Source organism: Hyla sarda, chromosome 9 (genome assembly GCF_029499605.1).
Source record: "Hyla sarda isolate aHylSar1 chromosome 9, aHylSar1.hap1, whole genome shotgun sequence".
In the NCBI taxonomy this organism is placed as follows: Eukaryota; Metazoa; Chordata; class Amphibia; order Anura; family Hylidae; genus Hyla; species Hyla sarda.
Genome location: NC_079197.1, coordinates 26,596,414 through 26,611,413, shown reverse-complemented (window position 1 = coordinate 26,611,413; position 15,000 = coordinate 26,596,414). Strand labels below are relative to the sequence as shown.

The following is a 15,000-nucleotide window of genomic DNA, read 5'->3' as shown; positions in this document are numbered from 1 at the left end:
ATTACCATAGAGAAAGAACAGAACGGCGTTCAAGTGTGTGTGCGGCCGCTTCAATGGCTCTGAGGACAAGGGACCTCCGTTTGTTATCTGCTGCTTATCTGGGGCCCCTTCTATCAAGAATGGATTGTCCAAAGTGGAGAACCTCTTTATAGGGGTTCTCCTAACAATACCGATTGAGGGTGCTGACCCCAGTCACGGATGGTCTAGCCTGAGGATTAGTCCTGAAAGTCCCTTTAAGGGTAGGGTTACACGGAACGGATCCGATGACTAGAACCTAAATTGTGCCTCCAGCTATTCCCCCGTGTGCTGCTCGCAACGGCAATGTGCCACTCAGAGCAGCCACACTGGCCTGCGAGTCACTGTGCGTACTTGCAATGTATATTTGTAAGTTGGGGGGTGTGGCACCCTCTTTAGCCGTGCACCCCACCCCTCTCAGACTGGAGGTGGCTTAGTCAATGGCTGATCCAACATGTCACACAGTCAGAGGCTATATGCACAGCAGAGGTGAGTTATCATGTTAGGGTCCCATCCGATATGAGGCCACCTCCGCGTGGTGGATGGGGGGGGGGGGGACACATTTTGATCAAAAAGTGCGCTAAGAGCCTCCATTTTTGGACCAAGAGTGCTGTTGCAACTTTCTTTTTTGTACATTTTGTATTTGCCACAGCAGCGGGCACCTGTGTATTAGGTTGTTGTGCTGGCTATTTTTCCTTTTGTTTTTACTTTGCGGAGCGGAGGCGATGTCCGAGTACACTGCACAGGCGCGCGATGACTCGCAAGTCCGTGTGGCTGCTTGGAGCGGCGCATTCCCTCTGTAGTGCTCAGTAGTAAGTATTTAAAGGGGTACTCCGGTGGAAAACTTTTTTTTTTTTTTTTTTAAATCAACTGGTGCTAGAAAGTTAAACAGATTTGTAAATTACTTCTATAAAAAAAAATCGTAATCCTTCCAGTACTTATTAGCTGCTGAATACTACAGAGGAAATACTTTTCTTTTTGGAACACAGTGCTCTCTGCTGACATCTCTGTCCATTTTAGGAACTGTCCAGATCAGCATATGTTTGCTATGGGGATTTTCTCCTACTCTGGACTTCCGTGTTCGTGATGTCACGTCACGCCCCCTCCATTCATGTGTATGGGAGTAGGCGTGAAGGCTACGTAGTATAGACATGAATGGAGGGGGCGTGGCGGCTGTAGTCGCCAGTCATCCGGCATGGAGCGAAGTTCTCTCTGTGCACCGATGACTGGGGTGCCACGCCGGAGATTGCAGGAGTCCCCAGCAGCGGGACCACCGTGATCAGATATCTTATCCCCTATCCTTTGGATAGGGGATAAGATGTTTTTCGGCAGACTACCCCTTTAAGAATTTCTATGTATTTTGCTCCTTTGTTCTTCAGGTGTTTTTTTTTTTTTTTTTTTTGCAAACTCATGGTGGGCTTTCATGTGTCTTTTTTTTGTGGCCATTCTGCCATAAAACCCAGATTGTGGAGCGCTGCAGTGCTGAGTCTTCCCAAATTCTGTCTAATCAGCTGAATTTACCACATGTGACTCCAGTCAAGGGGCAGAGACATCTCAGAGATGATTAGAGATGAGCGAACTTACAGTAAATTCGATTCGTCACGAACTTCTCGGCTCGGCAGTTGATGACTTATCCTGCATAAATTAGTTCAGCTTTACGGTGCTCCCGTGGGCTGGAAAAGGTGGATACAGTCCTAGGAGACTCTTTCCTAGGTCTGTATCCACCTTTTCCAGCCCACCGGAGCACCTGAAGGCTGAACTAATTTACGCAGGAAAAGTCATCAACTGCCGAGCCGAGAAGTTCGTGACGAATCGAATTTACTGTAAGTTCGCTCATCTCTAGAGATGATCAAGAGAAATGGGAGGAGACAGAGCTAAATTACAAGTATCATAGTAAAGGGTCTGAATACTTATGTCAAGGCAAAAAATGATTTTCTTCCTTTAATTACATTTTGTTTTTTTACATTTTCATTATGGGGTGCTGAGCCCAGAATTATGGGGGTGGGCTTTATTTATTTTCATTATTTTAGCAAATGGCCACAAACATAAAAAATTTGTGGGGAAAAAAAAAAGGGGTCTGAAGACTTTCCGAATGTATTGTAAGTACTGGATAGAAGCTACTTGGGGCTGAGGAGGAGTCATGTGCGTCTTTACAATGGCCACATGTAACACTGCTGCTGCCCCCATCGTGGTACCAAACAGAATAAGAGGAGTGATACTGGTCAGCTGCTCCGTATAAAAACTCAAGGACGACTCGAGAAGAACAGAAAGCTTTCCTGGCAGAGGGGAAGACCGGGGACATTTGGTTATCAGCCCATTGGAACACTAACTTGTGTTTGTTACTGGAAATTGTATCAATGTATCATGAACATTGTGGGATTAGAACTACAAAAATGGGCACAGGTGAGATGACACCAAGACGTTAAAGGGGATAAGATGTCTGATCGCAGGGGTCCTGCCGCTGGGGACCCCCACGATCTCGGCTGTGGCACCCCAGACATCAGGTGCACAAAGCCAACTTCGCTCTAAGACAGATGACTGGTCACGCCTCGCTTGTGACGTCACAGCCATGCCCCCTCAATGCAAGACTATGGGAGGGGGCGTGACGGCCGTCACGCCCCCTCCCATAGTCTTGCATTGAGGGGGCGTGGCTGTGACATCACAAGCGGGGTGCGGCCATGACATCACGAGCCTCCGGCGCAGCACCCGGCGCTGTAAACAAATGCCGGGCGCAGCAGGGAGATCACGGGGATCCCCACCGGCGGGACCCCCGCAATCTGACATCTTATCCCCTATCCTTTGGATAGGGGATAAGATGTCTAGGGGCATAGTACCCCTTTAAAGCTGGACTGGCACCCGGATTTTTTTTTAAAAAACAGCTCCTCATCCTCCTCGGTCATTCACATGACAAGCCTGTGTAGATAACGCTGTACAAAATTCCCTGAATCACAAAAAATCCAGGATAAAATATGGTTCTGCGCAGAACTAGAGATGAGCGAACTTACAGTAAATTCGATTTGTCACGAACTTCTCGGCTTGGCAGTTGATGACTTATCCTGCGTAAATTAGTTCAGCCTTCAGGTGCTCCGGTGGGCTGGAAAAGGTGGATACAGTCCTAGGAAAGAGTCTCCTAGGACTGTATCCACCTTTTCCAGCCCATCGGAGCACCTGAAAGCTGAACTAATTTACGCAGGATAAGTCATCAACTGCTGAGCCGAGAAGTTCGTGACGAATCGAATTTACTGTAAGTTCGCTCATCTCTACCCAGAACCAACCAATTCTAAAGAGTGAACTTTTTAATATACTTTGTTATTTCATGAGCTAAAACCAGTCTGGATCCAAATGGCACAGCTGTGGGTTTGTTACAATTTATTAGAGCTCTTCCATATATAACAAATTGTGCACCGGTTTTGGGTTTACTGTTTCCATTCACTGACAGAACGCCATAAATCATCCCTACTTTATTTTAGGGGATTTGTTTTTAAAATGGGTTGTCCAATATATAAATAGCTATTTTTCAATAACCTATTATGGCATTCTGGTTAAATACAGGGTAGTCCTACATTTAGGACCACCACAAATTAGCTGTAGTGGGCAGTGACCATGAAGCGTGTCTGTCTCAGAAGCACCCCGCATGTTCCTGCATTACTGGGAGAGCCCATTTATTTGAGTGGGCACCATGTAATGCTTTATTTGCCCTGTGGTGGTGCTGCAAAGAAATGGAATGCTTTTTGCCAGGATGCTTTGCAGATTTGTCTGATTTTTTAGCCTTCGAATAAATAGGGTATTGTCAAACGCACCCAAGCTTTTAAGGAAATCAATCTTCAGTATAAGGCTTAGTATGTAGGCTAAAGTAGGAATCCATAGGAAGCCCCATTGTTTACATCTTGCTGCAGGCAGTCAACCAGACATCAAATACACCAGGGTGGAGCCCTCTTACCTTTGATTCAGTCATAACATACAGGAACCTCCCTGAGGTGTCCAAAACTAGGTCAGGGCTTACAGGAGATCCCGGAACCACCATCATTGAGTTGTAGACTTGTCCAGTGCCAGAAGAAACAAATACCTATAAAAAGAAAAATGATTCTATTACCATACTTTGGACACTGGAGATGCACCACTACGTAAAAGGGAGAAAAATATGCGGACCCAATCCAGTAATCAAGTTATGGCCCTTCCAAAACTTTTTGGAACTTGTTGATCTTGTAGAGATTGGGTCTTTTTAAAGGGGTATTCCGGCTTTATACATCTTATCCCCTATCTAAAGGATAGGGAATAAGATGTATGATCGCAAGGGTTCTTCAGCTGGGGAACCCCGCGATCTCAGTGCAGTCCCCGGCATTCTGTGTCGGGAGCTGCCTCCGAGACGGGGACGTGATGTCACGGCCACGCCCCCTCCATTCATGTCTATGGGAGGGGGCAGGACTGCCGGAATACCCCTTTAAGACAAAGCAGCAAAACATTTTCCAACTAATTTATTAACAATGTTTTCCCTGCTCTTTCCTAAATTGGTACCAATTATTTAATGACGATTTCTTCTTGTCCTTAAAGGGGTACTCTGGGGAACTAAACCCATAGCCCATCCTTTCCCTCTCACCAACCTATTTATTTGTCTAAATATCATTCATTAGGCTATATAAAGCAGTTTCCCTCATTCAGCTGTAATTTACATGCAGGGAGTGAGAGGAAGAAGTCATTATCAGATCCTGCTTGTCTTTGTGTAAAGCCCTCACTGCGAACTAGCCCCCACCCTCCTGGAAGACAAACACCACTTGATTTATGTCTTCACAGCCACAGCCCTCCCCTCCTTGTATGACAGCAGAGAAGACCAGTGAAGACTCTCAGTCACAAATCAGGCACATAATGATAGATCTTATAACTGACTGCTGCCATTCAGAGAACAGCATGATTTATTGCTGGAGATTGTCGGAAAGAAAAGACCTGTACAGTGTGTTTACAGCATGCACACAGATAGTGAAAGCAATTGGCTGGCTGCCATTACATAGAGCTGCACTGACTTCTGGGAGTTGTAGTCTGGGCTGCAAGCAAGGAAAAAATATATTAAGGAGACTACAGGGGCAACAAGAGCTGCCAAAATCACATGGATAACTACAGGGGACACAGAACAGGTATTGTGGTGTCTTTGGGGAATTTTTATTTTTCTTAACTTCCCCAGAGCACTACTTTAATATAATTTCTGATTTCATCTTCCCTCCCTTGGGGCAGAGTTTAGGCTGCTTTGAAGGCATCCCCTACTACTGATAGCAAAAGACAATAAGTAAAACCAAGCCTGCCATTTTATATACACAAGACACAACATGGAAGAAAGGAAGTGGCAAAACTTCAGTCTCTTCCAGATGTCTGACCAATTGTCAAGAACTGAGAACTAGGCAAGTGTTTTATGCTTTTGGATAGTGTTTCGGTTAATTTACATAATAATAGACACCTTATGTATAGATCCTCCAGCATCTCCAAGGAAAACAACCGTGCCAGAGTCTTCCACTACTGCGGCTACGGCGGTGAGACTAGAGTCATTGGTGATCAAAGGTGAAGCGATGACGGGGATGCGGCTGGCAATCGGGCTGGGAGTGTGATCTCCTCCGCATGGAAAGTTCTTTGGGGATTCCTGAGAAAAAAACACAAATAAATGGCAACTAAATATTCAATTTTGGAGCAATACTGTAAGACAACGAAGTACTATAGATTGACCCTTAAATGGGTACTCCACTGGCCAGCGTTCATGACGTCATGTCCCGCCCCCTCAATGCAAGTCTATGGGAGGGGGCGTGACAGCTATGGGAAGGGGCATGAGCATCACAAGGGGGCGTGGCCAACTCCCGCAGCACGCGCATAGTGTTCAGAACTAAATGTTCCGAACGCTGCCCAGTGGAGTACCCATTTTACACTTGTTTATGTTAAAAATATTGTTCCTCAATAAGAAATAAGCTAAATTAAACATACTCTGGTAAATAGAGCATTCTTAACATAATACCAAACCACTTCCCCAACCTTAGGAGAGCAACAAATTGGCTTAGGTTGCCTTCTCCTTTGGAATTCCGGCACCTACCTTATAGAGTGACGCACACCTGGAGTTCACACCATATTCGATCCCAGCCTCCTCTTGACCACTTTCCCCCTTGCCCAATTGAGTATAACACAAAACTCGTGCCTGTTCAATCTGTTTCTTAATTAATTCCATCTTAAAGGAACAGAGCGCTGTCCGGCTGCTGGGAGATGGAATTGGACCTTGGCTGGCAGAAAACACCACAAAAAGTTCTCTGGTCTTAGTCTCCAGATGGGCAGCCTGTGCCAGATTGTAACCTTCACAAACCAGAGGAACTTCCACATAGGAGTAGAGGTGAATGTCCTTGCTGCAGACACTGCCAAGGTATGTTTTGTACTCCATTTGTGATTTCGATCCCCGGCGGTAAAACAGGAAGTAAACGTGGCCTTCATCCGAGAATACTCCCACAAAAGTGTTGTTGTAATCCGAAAAGTCGCCCACCACAAGTTTGCCCAAACCTTCATTGGAGAACACAGATGGCTTTTCCAACTGGCGTATAGTAATGGGTGGGATCCCACTAGATAGTCTAGCGGTCAAGCCCCGTCCTACAAAAAGGTAATCCCCCTGTGGTGTCGTTTCAGCTATCCCTACAGTGGTGACTTTGGGATCATTGGCTGCCACAAACTGATTGTCACCTGGGTCCTCTGTCTGGTAGATTATATTAGAAATATTAGTCAAGTTCCGTTTCTCGCAAATTCCCTGAAACACATGTCCACAGGTCAATAACTCTCCACCATGAGAGTGGACAGTCAAAAGCTTGTTAGAGTTGTGGGTGTAAGTGGCCTGTGGACAATCTCTAGGTTCTTTGAAGGGAAGACACTCCGGACTGTCAAGCACTGGACCAGTCGAATCCTCCGCCAGTAGCTGCAGGTCAGATGACAGCTGGAAGATCCAGTTGACGGCCCCAATGTAGATGTAGCCTGAGCCGGGGTCATAAGCCATATGGTTGAATGTGACATTGGGCCGAAGGAAGTTGGGAAGAGAGGAAACAGACAAAGATAGGCAAAGGCAGACAAGCAGGGACTGGGCCAGTTCCAACATTACGATCACCTTGAAGGGAAAAAAAACAAGAGGAAAATATTAATACTAAAAGATAAAAAAGGCCACTTATTCATTAGTCATGGAAGCAGAGGTGAATGGGCATCAGTAAGATCAGCAGAAAGAAAATATGTCATACTCTGCCAAACATTACTGGCGCAGATTTGTAGTATTTGTAGGAAGTGATAATGAATTTACCGCCAGTGCCAAATCTAAAAACATGTATCAATATGTCAGCTGCAGGAAGTTCTTTCACCGAGCTGGAGTTTAAGGTTTTATGCAAACAACTCATAAAACATTTTTGCATAGAAATTATTTCCCCAAAAGCAATAACTCCCACTAACAACCATCTAACATCTGTGAAGAATGGAAGACCCTTGTCAGGATCTGTGGTTGGAGAAACAAGATTGGCCTATTTTTATGTTTAAACCTTCAGAGAAATCAGAGGTACCTGGCAGCAAATCACCTCCTCCCCAGCTGGACATAAAACTCCAATATCTGGTAGTCAAAGACTCCTTTGGCCAGAAGCTAAGCCTCCAGACCCCCACTACTTATTAATGCTCAAACTGGAACAAGCCACTGCCAGACACCTTTGGCAATGGTTTACCTTCCTTGGAATTCAAAGGAGATGTTGTAACTTAAATATTACCTCCCATGATCTTGTTAAATGTTATAAACCTCCCAGTTCACTTCTCCCATCACGGTAAACCACCCCCTGCCTTTATTTATTAATTAATTTTTTTCGTTTTCTACCTTGATTTTGCTCTGTATTTTCTGCTCAGTCAGATTCACAGACTGGGAAGGGGCGTTCCCCAGCAGGCGTGACCTCATCTGAAGCCATACAGGGGAGAACTTCCACCCTCACTCTGCTACACACAGCCCAGAGCAGATCAGTGTGAGATGAGCTATGATTGGCTAAGGCTGCACCCCCTCCCACCTCAGCATTTCCTGATTTTGGACTTCTGCCAGGTCAGCAGGAGTCCAAAGTCTGTGCAAAAGATGGGGGAAAATGTGCTTTGGACAAGTAGGGAGACACCTAGTGGCAGCTTTTTTAAACAAAAATAAAACATAGAAAACGTCATTTTATTTTAAACAAAGTGCATTAGAAACATTTTTTTATTTACCATAAGGAGTGCAAAAATTAGTTTTAATGAGAGTGCCCATTTAAAAAGCCAGATCTTCCCTCTCCGACATCTGGTGGTCAAACATTAGTTGAACACCTAATGTGCATTAAATGCTCTGGTCCCACTGATATCAATGGGTTTGGCCATCATTTTTAAAAGTAAGAGAATAAATGAGGTACTATCTTTCCATTTATTTGGGGGACAACTGAGCTCCGATCTTGGGATCGTTTAGGGTCCGACTACTGGAAACATCACCGATCAGCCTGTTGTCCCTTACTCCGTGGATTGGGTATAATGCCTTTAAAGCCTTAAAGGGGTTATCCAGCATAAGGCGATTTTAGCACGTACCTGGCAGGCAGTAATGGACATGCTTAGGAAAGATCTGCGCTTGTCTTGGGGCTAAATGGCTATGTTGTGAGATTACCATAATACTGTGGCTAGCTTTTTGTGAACTAGTATTTCCTGTTTGACTTTTCTTTTTTTGACTACAAATCCCACAATTCCATCTTCCTCCCTCCCCCACACATCAGCCACCCCACCCATTGAAACATAAATGAGCTGCATCCATTCAAAACAGTGTGGTTTTCAATCAGGGTGCCTACAGCTGCTGCATTAGTTGCAGATTGATTGCTCCACCCATTGAAGCAGACAGGCTCCCTGTCATCAGCTGACTAGTGATGTCAGGTCTCGGCTGCATTGCAAGCTGGGAAAAATCTGAGACAACAGTCATTTTGTATGCTGTTAAAAATAAATATTGAGGTGAAAATCACAGAAGAATTGTGAGAAAACTCTTACACACAGGTACAGACACTATATTATGAACTACACAAACTTTACAGCCCCTGTAGCATAGTCAAAATGAAAAAAAAAAAAATGGAATACCCCTTTAAAACACATTAGACATGTGTTGGTCAAATCCGAAGTCTTTAGCAGGACCAGTAAACCCATGTGTAGGGGCCTTCTAGCTTTCCCTAGGACATATGAAGTTGGGGAATAAGAAGGGCCTGGCTTTTTCTCTCTCAGTTGAGAGATACTTTTGTTCTGAGGGAGGTAAGCCACTGCCAGATGAGTCTGGCACTGACCCAGCTTCCCTGTCTCCATATAAAACACAGAAATGCTCAGCTGAGCCAAGTGTTTGTAGGAATCAGTTGAGAAAGCTTTCCATGGGCATCAGGTCAATAACTATCTCATGTGTATGGCTACTTTTAGTCCAATGGATAATAAGGTCAAAAGGAAACATCGGTACCTCACATGTCCATGGTCTATGGTGTTGACTAGAGATGAGCGAACTTACAGTAAATTCGATTCGTCACGAACTTCTCGGCTCGGCAGTTGATGACTTTTCCTGCATAAATTAGTTCAGCTTTCAGGTGCTCCTGTGGGCTGGAAAAGGTGGATCCAGTCCTAGGAGACTCTTTCCTAGGACTGTATCCACCTTTTCCAGCCCACCGGAGCACCTGAAAGCTGAACTAATTTACGCAGGATAAGTCATCAACTGCCGAGCCGAGAAGTTCGTGACAAATCGAATTTACTGTAAGTTCGCTCATCTCTAGTGTTGACTATAGGTTCATTGATGATTTGGCAAAGGATAATTTAGTGATCCCAATGACCATGATCAGGGGTGGACCTTCCTGTTAGACGCTCTTTAGAGAGTTGTGTCCTTATTTCCACTGAACTTAACCTTAGATTCCACATAGAACTCATCTAATCCGAGTTGGGCAAACCAAGGTGGGGACCTTAATCCTTCTGTTTACTCCAGAAGGTTTATAGATCAGCAGATCACGCATGAACCTAAACACACTGAGTCACTTCTAGCATCCTGTGAGTAGTAAGCACGCGGTTAGTCCTCTGTATGTTACACATTAAAGGGGTACTCTGCTGGAAAACATTTTTTTAAATCAACTGGTGCCATAAAGATAAAGGACATCTGTAGTGCTCATAACTTATCCTTTGGATAGGGGATAAGTTATAGATTGCAGGGGGTCCGAGCGCTGGGGCCCCCTGCGATCTCCCGTACGGTGCCGCCACAATGTACAGGAAAGGGGGCGTTCTGTCCCTGCATGACACGGCAGCCGGCACGCCCCCTCCATGAATCCCATAGAGATACATGGAGGGGGCATGCCTGCAGTGGCTTTCTGCTGGGGACGATGCGGTCCTTCCAGCATACTGCCGTCCCCCCGTACAGGAGATCGTGTGGGGCCCCAGCACTCGAACCCCCCTGCGATCTATAACTTATCCCCTATGCTTCGGATAGGAAATAAGTTATAAGCACCACAGATCTCTTTTAAATAGATTTGTACATTACTTCTATTAAAAAATCTTAATCCTTCCAGTACTTATCAGCTGCTGTATACTACAGAGGAAGTTCTTCTCTTTTTGAATTTCTTTTCTGCCTGACCGCAGTGCTCTCTGCTGACACCTCTGTCCATGTCAGAAACTGTCCAGAGTAGGAGCAAATCCCCATAGCAAACCTCTCCTGCTCTGGACAGTTCCTGACATGGACAGAGGTGTCAGCAGTGAGCACTGTGGTCAGACAGAAAAGAGATTCAAAAAAAGAAAAGAAACTTTTTCTGAAGTATAAAGCAGCTGATCAGTACTGGAAGGATTAAGATTTTTTAATAGAAGTAATTTACAAATCTGTTTAACTTTCTGGCACCAGTTGATTTAAAAAAAAGTTTTCCACCAAAGTACCCCTTTAAATCACAGCTGGAGCGCGTTGGGTGTAAATTCACAAATCTGCCCTGTGTGAATTCACACTGAGCATACTTCTCGCCTAGGACAGTAGTTTCAGACTGTGGCCCTCCAGATGTTGCAAAACTTCAACTCCCAGCATGCCCGGACAGCCGTTGGCTGTCCGGGCATGCTGGGAGTTGAAGTTTTGCAACATCTGGAGGGCCACAGTTTGAGACCACTGCATTAGATCACATTTCTGGATCACGTAAAGACCTCACCAATCTTTCAGAGGTAGATAGGGGGTTAACCGCAGTCGTGCTTGTACATCCACAGCCTGATCATTACAGGTTAATAGAATAAGTGAATGTTATGTGTAATATAATAGCTGCATCCAGGTGCATAATGGCAAAACAATCCCCGCATCCACTCCTGTACAGGCACAGACTGGTCCGCCAGTGGATCCCCCTTGCAGATAAGCGTTTTCCAGGCCGTAACCCCGGGGGGTTCGGTTTATCTGTGGGAACTGGAGGTGAGAAGTGTAAAGGTTATCGGTGACCTCAAACTCTGCACTGAACACATAGGTCACAGGTCACATCCGCAGTGGCTCTGCACACCAAATTTTTTTTTATAAATCAACTGGTGCCAGAAAGTTAAAGGGGTACTCCGGTGAAAAACTTTTTATTTTATTTTTATTTTTAAATCAACTGGTGCCAGAAAGTTAAACAGATTTGTAAATTACTTCTATTAAAAAATCTTAATCCTTCCTGTACTTATTAGCTGCTGAATACTACAGCGGAAATTCTTTTCTATTTGAAACACAGAGCTGTCTCCTGAATCACGAGCACAGTGCTCTCTGCTGACATCTCTGTCCATTTTAGGAACTGTCCAGAACAGCATTTGTTTGCTATGGGGATTTCCTTTTCCTCTGGACAGTTCCTAAAATGGAGATGTCAGCAGAGAGCACTGTGCTCATGATGTCAGCAGACAGCTCTGTGTTTCAAAAAGAAAAGAATTTCCGCTGTAGTATTCAGCAGCTAATAAGTACAGGAAGGATTAAAAGTTTTGAATAGAATTAATTTACAAATCTGTTTAAATTTCTGGCCCCAGTTGATTTGAAAAAAAAAAAAAAAAGTTTTTCACCGGAGTACCCCTTTAAACAGATTTGTAAATTACATCAATTAAAACCTCTTAATCCTTCCAGTACTTATTAGTTGCTGAATACTACGAAAGAAATTTGAATTTCCTTTCTGCCTGACCACAGTGCTCTCTGCAGACACCTCTATGCATTTAAGGAACTGTCCAGAGCAGGAGCAAATCCCCACAGCAAACCTATCCTACTCTGGACAGTTCCTAAAATTGACAGAGGTGTCAGCAGAGAGCACTGTGTTAGGACAGAAAGGAAATTCAAAATGAAAAGAAATTCCTCTGTAGTATACAGCAGCTGATAGGTACTGGAAGGATTAAGATTTTTTTAATAGAAGTAATTTACAAATCTGTTTGACTTTCTGAAACCACATCATTTAAAAGAAAATGTTTTCCAGTGGAGTACCCCTTTAAATTTCCATATCACACATCACAAACATCAAAAGTTCTTCTATATGGATCCCAGGAGCCCACAACCACCACCCTGTCTGCAAAATAAGGCCCCACCCATTATGTAGGGTCCCACCCACTCAGGCAGCACTAGTTGAAATGGATGAGATTTAGGGTCTACTCACAGGGCAGAATTTCCGCTTGTGGAATCTCGCCTCAAATTAAAGGGGTTATCCAGGAAAAAACTTTTTTTATATATATATCAACTGGCTCCAGAAAGTTAAACAGATTTGTAAATTACTTCTATTAAACAATCTTAATCCTTTCAGTACTTATGAGCTTCTGAAGTTGAGTTGTTCTTTTCTGTCTAAGTGCTCTCTGATGACAAGTGTCTCGGGAACCGCCCAGTTTAGAAGCAAATCCTCCTAGCAAACCTCTTCTAAACTGGGCGGTTCCGGAGACAGGTGTCATCAGAGAGCACTTAGACAGAAAAGAACAACCTTAACTTCAGAAGCTCATAAGTACTGAAAGGATTAAGATTTTTTAATAGAAGTAATTTACAAATCTGTTTAACTTTCTGGAGCCAGTGGACATATAAAAAAAAAGTTTTTCCCTGGATAACCCCTTTAAAGCCCATAGACTTCTATGGGATTCCGCACTCCCATTCACACTTCTGAAATTCCGCAAGCGGAATTTCAGAAGTGTGAATAGGAGTGCGGAATCCCATCGAAAACTTACTCTGTCCATAAGTTTGTTCGTGGTATTACAGCTCGGCTCCATTCATTTCAATGGAACGGAGCTGCAATACCAAACACAAACTGGAGGACAAGAGTGGCGCTGATTCTGGAAGTAAGCAGCTATGATTTTCTAGATAATCCCTTTAAATAAAATGGGCTTGTTTCCCTGGCAAAATACAAGGAGAATTAACATTTCTGTGACTAACAAATAGTTGTTTTCTCTTGCGCTTATTTATAGGTTTAGTGTCCCATGACTGATACAAAAATTCTCCTATTAAATTACTTCTATTAAAAAATCTTAATCCTTTCAGTACTTATTAGCTGCTGAATGCTACATAGGAAATGCCTTTCTTTTTGGAACACTGATGACATCACGAACACAGTGCTCTCTGCTGACATCTCTGTCCATTTTAGCAACCATGCATAGCAGATGTATGCTAAGGGCAGCATGGTGGCTCAGTGGTTAGCACTGCTGCCTTGCATTGCTGGGGACTTGGGTTCAAATCCCACTAAGGACAACAATAAATAAAGACTTATTATTATAATAACGTCAGCAGAGAGAACTATGGTCGTGATGTCATCAGAGAGCATTCCAAAAAGAAAAGAATTTCCTCTGTAGTATTCAGCAGCTAATAAGTACAGGAAGGAATAAGTTTTTTTAATAGAAGTAATTTACAAATATGTTTAACTTTCTGCCACCAGTTGATTTAAAAGAAAAAAGGTTTTCACCGGAGTACCCCTTTAAGCCCATATTACGACCCTATTTTTTGGTCTGCAGGGGGCTAGAGCAGCACAGCACATGCTCCATTATAGAGTCTATGGCTCTTTACTCCTGCGATGTGATGGATTATGTGCAGATCAAGGGAGTGAAGCACACTACAACGCGCTTCTTTCAGCTATATCTAGAAATTGGTGGAGGTCTCAGGACTGAGATGCTGACCGATCAAATTTTTGGGCATATCAGTCTCCCACTGTTTTTAATGAGATGCTGCGGCACCATTCACGCTACAGAAATTCATTGATATCTATAGCGATGGCGAACTTCCGAGCGGTCCTAACTTCGTCTTGTTTTACCGGTGCCTACTACAGATTGAATCCGGGTGGACATTTAGTGTGAATAAGTCCTTACACTTTAGATTTATATTTCACACCAGTCTCAATACCTCTGCTTTCATCATAAGCTGGAAACCTGTTTACCCCGATGCATGACTTAGGGTAGGGTCACACGTGCCGTATTTTTACTGCTGCATATTTTCCTGCCCATTGAAGTCAATGGGTAGCAAAATACACAGCTGCAAATACGCAACAAAATACGGCACGTGTGACCCTACCCCAAAGCCTAACTCCGATGATGCTTCGGTGGCACGATATCTGTTTAAAGGGGTACTCCGCTGAAAACATGTTATCTCCTATTGCTTGGGACCCCTGTGATCTCCAGGCCGGCAGCGGTGGCGTCCGAAATACGGAAACTTGGAGCTTCTGCGTTCGTGACCTCACGTCACACCCCCTCCATTCATGTCTACGGGAGGGGGCGTGGCAGCCATGTTCGCCAGTGATTGGGCACTGAGCAGAGTTCAGTCCGTGTCCCAAATGACAGGGGTGCAGCAGCAGAGATTGCTGGGGTCCCCAGCAGCGAGTCCTCTGTGATTAGACATCTTATTCCCTATCCTTTGGATAGGGGATAAGATGTTTTCAGCAGAGTATCCCTTAAAGGGGTACTCCCGTGGAAAACTTTTTTTAAATTTTTTTATTTTAAATCAACTGGTGCCAGAAAGTTAAACAGATTTGTAAATTACTTCTATTAAAAAATCTTAAT

General features: G+C 44.1%; 1 protein-coding gene across 6 annotated transcripts in view; it reads right to left on the bottom strand.

The window, feature by feature from the left end:
• PLXNB3 (plexin B3) overlaps positions 1-15,000 on the bottom strand; it is a 137,411-nt gene that overhangs the window by 70,537 nt on the left and 51,874 nt on the right. For 5 of the 6 annotated variants that reach the window (XR_008847883.1, XM_056539957.1, XM_056539959.1 and 2 more), the window contains exons 2-4: positions 6,083-7,129; positions 5,462-5,641; positions 3,956-4,081 (exon numbers count right to left, since the gene is read on the bottom strand). Coding sequence is in view for 5 of the 6 variants with exons in the window: in XM_056539957.1 (XP_056395932.1) it covers positions 3,956-4,081; positions 5,462-5,641; positions 6,083-7,129 (1,353 nt within the window). In the remaining variant the exon portion in view is untranslated. Of the gene's footprint in view, positions 1-3,955; positions 4,082-5,461; positions 5,642-6,082; positions 7,130-14,347; positions 14,478-15,000 lie in introns of those variants that run through there. The other variant, XM_056539958.1, reaches the window with a different exon arrangement.